This window comes from Zea mays, chromosome 10 (genome assembly GCF_902167145.1).
Source record: "Zea mays cultivar B73 chromosome 10, Zm-B73-REFERENCE-NAM-5.0, whole genome shotgun sequence".
NCBI classification, from domain to species: Eukaryota; Viridiplantae; Streptophyta; class Magnoliopsida; order Poales; family Poaceae; genus Zea; species Zea mays.
The window spans coordinates 61,607,932-61,618,686 of NC_050105.1; the positions used below are offsets into that span (position 1 = coordinate 61,607,932).

Below are 10,755 nucleotides of genomic sequence, written 5' to 3' on the forward strand. Positions count from 1 at the left end.
CGAGATCGAGGGAAGTGGAGGGCACGACCTTGTTGTGTCTGATGCGGGAGACGTCGACCACGACGCTGGGGTCAAAGCCCTAGCAGCCCTAGATGGGCCCTTGAGAGACGCGCGGGTGGCGGACGCGCGAGCGGTGAGGAGCTGGCTATGGCTCGCCCGGAAAAGGTGGTGGGATGCGGTGACTGCGAAGGGAGGAGTGAGAAGTAAGGCTAGCTCCAATGGAGCCCCATCCCGCTCACCCTGTCACCCGTAGGGGGCACACTCAAGCTTCAACGGTTCCTTCTCGGGGGAATGCTCAACGAGGGGAGGGAGAGAAATCCTCCCTTATATGGGGAGCTCTAATCTCCCCCTTTCCTTCATCAGCATTTTTAATTGTGAAATTAATTATTTTCAAAGTTATTTATTTGATAACAATGTGTATTACATTACTATAAATATTGTAGTATTTTTAAGACTTTAAAAACTGGTGTATAAAAGTCAATAACTCTGTTGAAGTGTATAGGGGTGCTGAATAAAGGGAATGGTTGCAGAGGAGATGAAATAGAAGGAAGAGGTATTTAAATATGAATAGAAAGTACGAATAGCCGAATAGGATGATTTGAGAGGGAGAATGATTGGAGATAGCCTAAGGTAGGGTTGGGTGGAGGCGGGGGTGAGGGAGATGCCGATGCACGCGAGCGTGTGAAGGGATACAGACGGTCCAGATTACAGGAAGGCAGAACAAGCAGATGACAAAACCATAGGAGACAGTCTACTCCTTACATTCATCATAGTAGTAGAGATTTTGAATAAGAAGGAGATTTTAACCCCTCCAATTTACTCCATTTCTTTTGCTCCTAAGGGCTATTTTAGCAACCTTATTTTTTCAAAGAATTTTTATTTTTATAAGGAAAATTAGTTTATTTTTTCTTGGTAAAATAAGAAACATTCGGCAAAAAAATGAAGTTGCCAAATAACATGTCCGCAGGGGATTTTTTTGGTCGCAAGTACATGGATGAGTAGGTATTCTGAGACGGGGGTTACCAGAACATTGCAAACAAAGTCCTGACCGCTAGCTTCTGTGTATATGCTAATAATAATATACTATAGTCTAAGGGCCTGTTTGTTTACCCCAATGGATTATATAATCTGGATTATTTTTGGAGGATTATATAATCTGAGTAGTCCTGTTTGTTTACCCAGATTATCTGGCGTGTTTCTGTTGGGCGGCGGGCTTCTCCGATCCGATAGGCGCAAAAACGATTCGGTAGATTATAATGGCAATGGTGGGTAATTTCTAGAAAACTTGAAAGGGTAGTGGGGAAGTGGGAAAAAAATAATCTGAAATAAGCACCTCCTCACTTGCTTATGGATTATCATAATCCAAGGGGTTAGATTATATAATCTGGGCAAATAAGTTAGACTGTTTGTTTGCCTCTTAGGATTATTTAATCCAGATTATATAATCCGGGGGTAAACAAAGAGACCCTAAATATGAGTACAGACAACTGAGCCTGAGTGGCTGAGTCATCAGGTTGCACGTGTAACTTCCTGATACCTACAGCACTGGGGGCCCAGGCCATGTGGTTGTGGAAATTCCTGAGACGGCCGGCCGGCCGGACTCACCAAACTCGATCGGGGACGGGAAGCGTGAGGGCCCGGATGCCGGCGCACCTAGCCCGCAGGGAGCCATCAGCGATGACCTTGTAGCAGTCCCGCAGGCAGAGGGACTCCAGGCGCGGGCAGCCGTCGAGGACGGCCACCAGCTCGTCGTTGCTGATGTTGCTGCTGACGAGGGTGAGGCTCCGCAGCCCGGTCATGGCCGCGATCCCGAGCGCCTCCGCGGTGCGCCGGGAGTAGTTGAGCGAGAACCTGAAGCACTCCCTGCGCAGGCGGAAGCGCGCCAGCCGCGGGCAGGCTCGGCCGGCGCACTCCAGCACGTGGCGGCCGCCGACGTTCGGGCAGAGCTCCAGCGAGAGGTCCTCCAGCTTGGGCGCGTTCGTGACCAGGTCGGTGAACCCTTTGTTGGTGACCTCGGGGCACGACACAAGGCTGAGGCTCCTCAGACACGCGGACCTGCAGCAAGGAGTTGTTGGTTGTAGTTGAGACTTGAGAGAGGGGAATTAGATTAGATTAGATGGTGTGGTGAGAGTAACAATCAGATTAACAGGGTATGTACCTGCCCGATATGTAGTTGAGAAGATCGTCGGTGACGAAGTGCTTCCCCGAGAAGACCTCCAGCCGGCCCCTGGAGCGGCCCACGGCCACCCTGGCCATTCCGCGCAGGACGTCGCCGCCCATCTCCTCCACCGCCCTGTGGCTCGCCATGTCCAGGGACGCCCACAGCTCCGGCTCCTTGGCCGCCTGGAGCCACGAGCGGCACACGAGGCCCGAGCCCATGAGGATCTCCACAGGGCCAAGCCTGCCGAAGACCAGCACCAGCGCGTCCAGGGACAGCTCCGACCAGTCCCTGCCGTTTGCCACCGTCGGCGCAGGCTCGCAGGGAGGCCCTGCCTCCATTCTTGTTCCTTTAGCAACAGCCCAACAGCGACACCTGGGAACGAGAAGGGGACCAGTAGTTCGTTAGCTGCTTTGCCGCCTTAGGATGCTTGTTACGAGGCACGAATCGAGAACAGATCGACCGTAAGTATGTATAGCTCCGGCCAAAGCTGTCGCCGTCGTCGTCGTCGAGCTCGGGGTGAGCGAGTGACTAAGGAGGTGTTTGGTTTGAGAAATCACTCTATCCAAAATGTGGCGGTGCATCATGGGTCCATTCTCCAAATTTGGTGGGATGACCTCATTCCTCATATTAGTACTAACTAACTAACTATAAGGAATAAGGTGATGATGGATTAACTCATTCCATTCTACAAACCAAACAAAAAAAAATGAGGAGTGAGAAGATGATAGACTAGCTCATTCCTCAAACCAAACAACATATAATTAACTTCGGTCGCCCGAAGCCAGACGGATAAATATCGGACAGGTAGCCTGATGGCGGCATGGCGCGGCAGCCTAGCCCACGGGATGGAAACATTGAGGAACGTTCTCACCGGCACGGCACGCTGACTGCCAAGTTTTCTTGCAAGTGAGTTTAGCTCGTGTCATTTACATTTACTCGTCCTTCAGCATCCATCTGCTATCCCATCATTTAGATGCTACTGCTTGGTATTTTCCCAGCATCCTCTGTCGAGCACCGGCAGCGTGTAAAAAGGAGGGCAAGTCGTGGGTGCCCAAGTTTAGGAGTTGTCTCCTACACTACAACGGTAGTTCCTAGAAACCGGAGCAAGTCCTGGGCGCCCGTGGAATGAAGACGAAGGAGGGGAGGGCGGAGCCGCCACGCATCTGTCAGGTCGAAACCAGAGCAAAGACCTCTCGTCGAGCACCGCCGTGTCGTCACGTCGAGATTGCAGGCACACCGCGCAAGAAGCCTCGACTCGTCGAAAGTGTTGGCATCGATCCGGACACCGATCACTACGATAAAAACTGTCAACGGTGCTCTCTGCGGAAACGCGGACGGTCCGCGGCGAGGGGCCGAACGGTCCGCGACCTGGCGCAGGGGCTAGAGTTCTATCTGACGAGCCGGACAGTTCACGCGTGCGCAAGGACGGTGGAGTTTGCCAACGGCGTCTGGATCTCACTCACAGGAGGGATCCCATCGAGAAAAAGAGATTCTAGACTTTGTCTTAAGATCGAGAGACATACATTAGCATTTTACACTTACACATTGAGTTTTAGGTCAATGCATTTTGTTTTGTATTATTTTAGGAAACTACCTCTTCCTCTTTTTGTTGCTGTTACAATAGGTGCACTGATTATGACAACTACGTCTCTGAATACCTGAACAACCTATACAAGAACTCACAAATTTCTACCTAGCACTTTAATAATTTTGCAGATTCTGTTAAATGGTGCAGTTACTTGCACTATGATCCACTCTAGGGCTGTTCAACAATTGTCGAAACGCATATGACTTATTGCCTGATGCAGGCACTTCGTATAGTTGAGTTGATGGTCTATTTCCAAATTTTTTAAAATGCACTAGATGTTGGGGCGAAGGCGAAGACGCTATCCTTCGCTCCAGGCCTTCGTCACCTCGCTGCACCAACGGAGGCAAGATGACCGGCGCGGCCCACCCTTCGTCCTCCTCACTGCAAGACGAAGGCCTACGACAAAGTCTCTCCATCCCACGTCCTCACCCGACCTGGAGGCCCACGTGGGATTCAGCCCACTGTAACAGGCCTCGCACGGAGAAGCGTGTTACGGGCCCGATTTGTAATAGCTAGCTCTTCTGTAATGACAGTCTATAACCCTCCCTTATGGGAATATTCTGGGGATAGTCCAGGTGCCTGAGGGCATAAACATCCTTACATTGGGACGTTGGGCACTCAGGCACCTATAAATACCCCCGTATAGTGCCCTTGAGAGGCTGGATTAACAGAGCGATCGCCATCTCGAGTTAAACCTTGCTTGCACTCTTTCCACTCCCCCGTTGGATCAACTTGCCCAGGAGAGCAAGTTCCAAGATTAGACATCCTAACATTCCAAGGCTTCACAAAGTTCTACTTTATGTTAGGCTTTGACTCCAGTTCATTTGAAGTTCAAGTTTTAGGTTACTGCATTTATTTTCAAGTAAAATGGACCATCATACCATTAAGCTGGAGAACGAACTCCACTGTGACCATAATTGCTTGCAGAAGGTACAACACCTTGCAGAGGTCCTCTTCCATATGAACCATTATTTGCTACTGAAACATTCAAGCTGTTCGGTTGCTACGGATTGGTGGGTCAGAACGATTCCTAACCGGATTGTTTCTCTAATTTATATAAACTTTGATTAGTTGGAACGATTCCGGGTGCAATCCGGCACAAATGAACAAGGCCTTAGGGTTTGCTTGCGCGACAACGAACTATTGTGAGCAGTCATCATACCATTAGCACTGATGTTTGGGAGTTGCTTTTGTTGCATCTAACATAGTTACCATATCATCTTGTTATGTTTAGATTTGTATGAGCTATCGTTCTAATGAGTAACCTTGATTGTATCAGATGAAGTTGGTAGATAAGGCAACATCACTGTCTAGTGAAGGTATTTTGTATTGACAAATAATCTGCTTTACATGCAAATTAGTGTTGTATTTTTATTTGCAATGTAGCAACACTATACTACTAATTATTGTACTTTTTTCTAGGGTGTTCTGGACAAAGAAAACTTGTGCCTTTAAACAAGAGGATACAAGAATTATTGTACTTTTGTGAACCGCTTGAAGCATTAGTTCTTTTGTGAATGATTTTGTAAAGTGTTTGCAAATATATGTCCAAAACACAATCTTGGAACCTGGTGATTTGGTATGGGTTTATTTGAGAAAGGATAGGTTTCCTGATTTGAGAAAGTCTAAACCCATGTCATGTGCTGCTGGTCCTTATAAAGTTCTTACAAAGATCCATGATAATGCATACACGCTGGAGTTGCCTCTAGATTTTTGGATTAGTCCAACCTTTAATATTTCAGATTTGAAGCCATATATGGGTGAGGAATATGAGCTCAAGTCGAGAACGACTCCAATTTAAGTGGGAGAGGATGATGAGGGCATCATAACTATACACACAATGCATGGACCGATAACACGTTCACGTGCATGACAGCTAAATCTCTAGGTTCGTTATAACCTAGTCAATTGTGTTTTAGAGCTTATACTTGGGGCCATGTATGTTTTGTTGATTAGGGACCTTGGAGAGGACCAGCAAGGACTTGGGAAAGGCCAATGTGTCAAGGAGTAGAAGCAATGGCGTCCACAAAGGAAGGAGATCAAGTCTGATTAATGTGCGATTCTATCTCGAGTTACAGGACCAGTCTGTACTAAAACGTACGCCCAAGACACATATGAACTCCAATTGGGTTGGGCTTGATATGGTTGGAAAGGTAAGGAAATAAGCTAACCTACCAAACTAGTCCCGACTTAAAATTCATCTGGAGTCAACATGAATCGTCGAAACCAGTCAGCGTCTAGATTCTATTTTGGTGCCGTGACACCTTCTGTTGGGCAGTTGGCCTATGTATCGCGTTGGAGCCCATTAAAGGGCAAAACTTCAATTGTTCAAGATCATGATTCCTATATTATTTATCCTAAGAATGACCATGCTAAGATTGCTCAGGCTGATAACAGTAATGTTCATCATGCTTATGTCACTAAAGCAAAAGCATCTCATTCTAGGCATTCTGACTCTCATGCTAAAATTGGTCAAATACCTAAGAAGAAGATTAAGAATGCATCAAATGGACCGCATATGTCATTTCATACTTTTGAAGCTTCTTATGTGCTTACGAACAAATTCGACAATGTAGTTGCCAAATATGTTGGGGCTTCGACACAAGATCTCAAAGACTTGTGTTTGCGTACCAAAGGTGCTTATTGCTAATGTGAAAGGATCCAAGATTGTTTGGGTACCTAAGAACAAGGCCTTAAATGTTTTATAGGTTTATGCATTTGGAGGCATAAGTTGGATTATTGATAGTAGATGCACAAACCACATGACGGGTGAGAAGAAGATGTTCTCATCCTATGAAAAGAAAAAGACTCCCAAGATGCTATTACATTTGGGGATGGGAGTAAAGGTAAGGTAAGAGGTCTAGGTAAAATCGCAAGCACCACCGAGCAGTCCATTTTAAATGTATTTTTGGTGGATTCCCTAGACCATAATTTGCTTTACTTATCTCAATTATGCTCCATTAGTTATAATTGTTTATTTACTGATGTTGGTCTATAGGAGTGATGATTTCGAGCTTTTAAGGGTGTGTTAAAGGGATAACTTTGTCTAGTAGATTTTTTGAATGATAAAGCCGAACTTGACACATGCTTAATAGCTAAAACTAGTATGTGTTGGTTATGGCATCGCCGACTTGCCCATATTGGAATGAAGAATCTTCATAAACTGCTAAAGCAGAACAAGTTTTAGGATTAACCAATGTATGTTTTAAGAAATATAGGCCATGTTGCATATGTCAAGCAGAGAAGTAAGTTGGATCAAATCATTCATCAAAGAATATCATGACTATATCATGACGATTAGAACTCCTACACATGGATCTAATCACCCCTATTGCTTAGGTAAGCATCGACATGAGTAATTATGGTTTAGTTATTGATGAAGACGTCCACACTACTGATACATCTATGCCAATACAAGTACCAATTTCTGGTCCCGTTACTCGCGCTCTTGCTCGTCAACTCAACCATCAGGTGATTACACTCTTGAGTTCATGTCCATCATATTTAGACCATGGAGACCCGTGCACTCTTGTTTTGCTTAGGAACCAGGGAGAAGACCGAAAGGGAAAATGATTTGAACATGCTGGATTCGGACTGCAGAAGAACACCAACTTGTGACGGTGACCACGGTCACATGCGGGCTTGGATTGGAATGTTCAAGCACTACATGGAAAGCTTATCAAGTCTACTTTCATATGGATCTGTAATTATAGTCATATCTATTCTGAGGCCACCGTAATCATTGTTTTCTTACCGAGACATTTCCTGCCTTTTCTACCCATGGTGATGCGTCACCCTATTTTGGCCCAATGGGTCGTGTATCGAGTTGGGTCCATTAGGGACGCATCCTAGGGTTGCAGCATGACCCCAATACCCTTGTGGTCATCCTCCCATGTTTATAAACCCCTAGTCGTCACCAAGAACAGCGGGTTTTGTTTGTTTGTAAGTTTAGCTGTTGCTGCTACTTCCTTGCAAACGCGTGTGTCGATTAGACCACCCGATTTGCTCTATTGAGAACCCCAACTTCTTGTGTATCAGATTTCTCCTTTGGGCATGGTCTGTGTGCTATTTGCTTGTCCACTTGTTCTTGCTTGTTCTTCGATTTTCTTGTAGGTTCAAGGTTGTTCTTGGCACAACAAGAACAACACAATTGGAGGTGATGTAATTGTTGCTAAGGCGCAGTGCAGCCCTTGTGGTGTTGTAGTCGGGCAACACAACGTCGATCCTCCTCAAATCGCATTATCCCCCACTCTCATCGAAAGGTCGGGAGCAAACCCCAGCGAGTTCCATCAGTTATTATGGATGGTTACACACGCTTCACTTGGGTGTTCTTCTTGCAGGATAAAAGTGAAACCCAAGGGACTATGAAGAGATTCTTGAGAAGAGCTCAAAATGAGTTCATCTTGAGAATCAAGAAGATTATAAGCAATAATGGAACGGAGTTCAAGAATACACAAGTGGAAGAATTTCTTGAAGAGGAGGGAATCAAACATGGGTTCTCTTCTCTCTACTCATCATAACAAAATGGTGTGGTAGAGAGAAAGAATCGAACTCTAATTGATATGGCAAGGACCATGCTTGAAGAATACAAGATGTCAGACCAGTTTTGGGCGTAAGCGATAACATGAGTTGCCACACTATCAACCGGTTGTATCTCCAACGACTCCTCAAGAAGACATCGTATGAACTCCTTATCGTTATAAACCCAAATGTTTTATGTTTTAGAGTTTTTGGGAGTAATCGCTTTATTCTAGATAGAAAGGGTAGAAATTTTAAATTTACTCTTAAAGCAGTAGAAGACTGTTTACTTGGTTATGATTCAAACACAAGGTACATAGGGTCTTCCATAAAACCACCAGTTTAGTTAAGTTTCTTGTGACGCTGTGTTTGATGAAACTAACGACTCTCAAGTAGAGGAAGTTTATCTTGATGAGCTAGATGATGAGGAGGCTCCATGCATTATGCTAAGGAACATGTCTGTTGAGGATGTGTTCCCACAAGAACCACAAGAGTCGATACAAGCATAAGATCAATCGTCCTCCTCCCAAGCATCTCCTCCAACTCAAAATGGTGAGCATGCTCAAGAGAATGAACAAATTCGAGATGATGAGCAAGCTCAAGATGACGACATACATTAAGGGAGATGATGTTGAAGAAGAAGATCAAGAAAAGGAGGATAATCAAGAAATACAAGCAACAAAGGTGCCACACCCAAGAGTCCATCAAGCAATTTATAGGGACCACCCCGTCGACTTGATTCTTGATGGTATCCAAAAGGGATTAACCACTTGCTCTAGAATTGTTAATTACTGTGATACTATTTTATGTCTTCTCTTGAGCTTTTCAGGGTTGAAGATATTGTAGGAAACAGTGACGCCTAAGAGGAGGGGTGAATTAGGACTTCTTAAAACTATCTCTAATCTAGGCCACAATTAAATCCCTAGTGCAAAACCTACGCAAATAATCAATCTAGAATGTGCAAACTAGGTTTTGTCTAAGTGTTGCTATCTCTACCGCAAAGCCTAAGTTTCAATTCTAAATAATTTAAATAGAAAGGTGAGATTAAAACTTACATACTTAATATAAATGCGGATGTAAAGAGCAAGGTAGAGATGCAAATTCTCGTTGATGACACCAGTATTTTTACCGAGGTATCCAGAACCACGCAAGGTTCCGACTAATCCTCGTTGGTGCCCCTATGCAAAGGGTAGCCCACGCGAGGCCCAAGCACCTCGGTTGAGTAACTCTAAAGAGAGCCGCGGGTCTTCTCCATGCGCAAGTGGTGCTCCACTTTCGGCTCCTCTCGGGCACTCCCCGCCGTCTCCACTATCGAGCTTTCGGTCGAAACGCTATGGGTCTCGTTCCCTCCGGTACATGGTGGTGGTCGTGATACAAACTCGGTTGTCACGATCTCGCAAGACTCTCGCCCCACTCGGTACAGTTACAACGACTCACACAAGAGCCGAGGGGTTGTGTGGTTTTTCTAAACTCACTGAACTAACTAGGATTCACCTAGAGCAAGCGCATAAGCGGTCTAACTAACCTAAGAACTTCGCAAAGCACCTACGCTAATCACCGAGTGATTCTTTCAAGCACTTGGGTCTATGATCACTTGGAAATGTCTACAATATGTCTTGGTTTATTGCTTGAGCTCCCACACTTTCAAATAGCCGGTTGGTGGGGTATTTATAGCCTCCCCCACAATTCTAGCCGTTGGACAAAAAGCTGAGTGTTGTGCCGTTGGGCGCACCGGACAGTCCGTTGCACACCGGGCATCCACTGTTCACTGTCCGGTGCTCTGGCCACGTCAGTCAATCGTTGAGGTATGTAGAAGTCGACCGTTGGATCCGACCGTTACCCAGACTTTCCGGTGCACACCGGACAGTCCGGTGCTACTGTCGAGAGTGCCTAGTTGCGGGCCTCTCTGCACATCGGGGCAGTCCGGTGCACACTATACATATACTGTTCACTGTCCAGTGTGCCACCAGTACACTGGCTAACTGCCCACTTTATGGATTTCTTCGCTGTTTCCTTGGGCTTCTTTTGTTCTTGAGTCTTGGACTTCTACTCATCTTTTATGTCTTCTTTTGAGGTGTTGCATCCTCAGTGCCTTAGTCTAGTCCTCTTCGCATCATGTGAACTACAAATACAAACACTAGCAAATACATTAGTCCACAAGTTATGTTGATCATCAAACACCAAAATCATTTAGGCAAATGGGTCGGGGTCCATTTTCCTTACAGATGCATTAAAGGATCCGGACTGGGTGATGTATATGCAAGAGGAGCTCAACAATTTCAAGAGGAATGAGATTTGAAACTTAGTACCACGTTCTAACCAAAATGTTGTAAATACCAAGTGTGCCTTTCGTAACAAACATGATGAACATGGTGTGGTGATAAGGAACAAGGCGTGACTTATGGCCAAATGTTATTCACCAGTCGAAGGTTTAGATTTTAATGAAACCTTTGCACCCGTAGCTAGGCTTGAGTCCATTTTCATATTA

At 45.5% G+C, this 10,755-nt stretch overlaps 1 protein-coding gene across 1 annotated transcript; it reads right to left on the reverse strand.

Annotated features, from left to right (window-relative positions):
• Positions 1-1,423: 1,423 nt before the first annotated feature.
• LOC103641127 (F-box protein SKIP19) lies at positions 1,424-2,995 on the reverse strand. Its single transcript, XM_008664497.4, has 2 exons — positions 2,159-2,995; positions 1,424-2,055 (listed from the first exon to the last, which is right to left on the reverse strand). The coding sequence occupies exons 1-2, from the start codon at positions 2,497-2,499 to the stop codon at positions 1,602-1,604; spliced, it is 795 nt and encodes a 264-aa protein (XP_008662719.1). The 5' UTR covers positions 2,500-2,995; the 3' UTR covers positions 1,424-1,601.
• Positions 2,996-10,755: the final 7,760 nt, after the last annotated feature.

Excerpts from the sequence above, each read along its gene's own strand:
- LOC103641127 (XM_008664497.4), bottom strand. The coding sequence starts at position 2,499 with ATGGAGGCAGGGCCTCCCTGCGAGCCTGCGCCGACGGTGGCAAACGGC. Across the intron at positions 2,056-2,158 it reads CTCAACTACATATCGGGCAG|GTCCGCGTGTCTGAGGAGCC; the intron begins GTACATACCCTG and ends TCCTTGCTGCAG.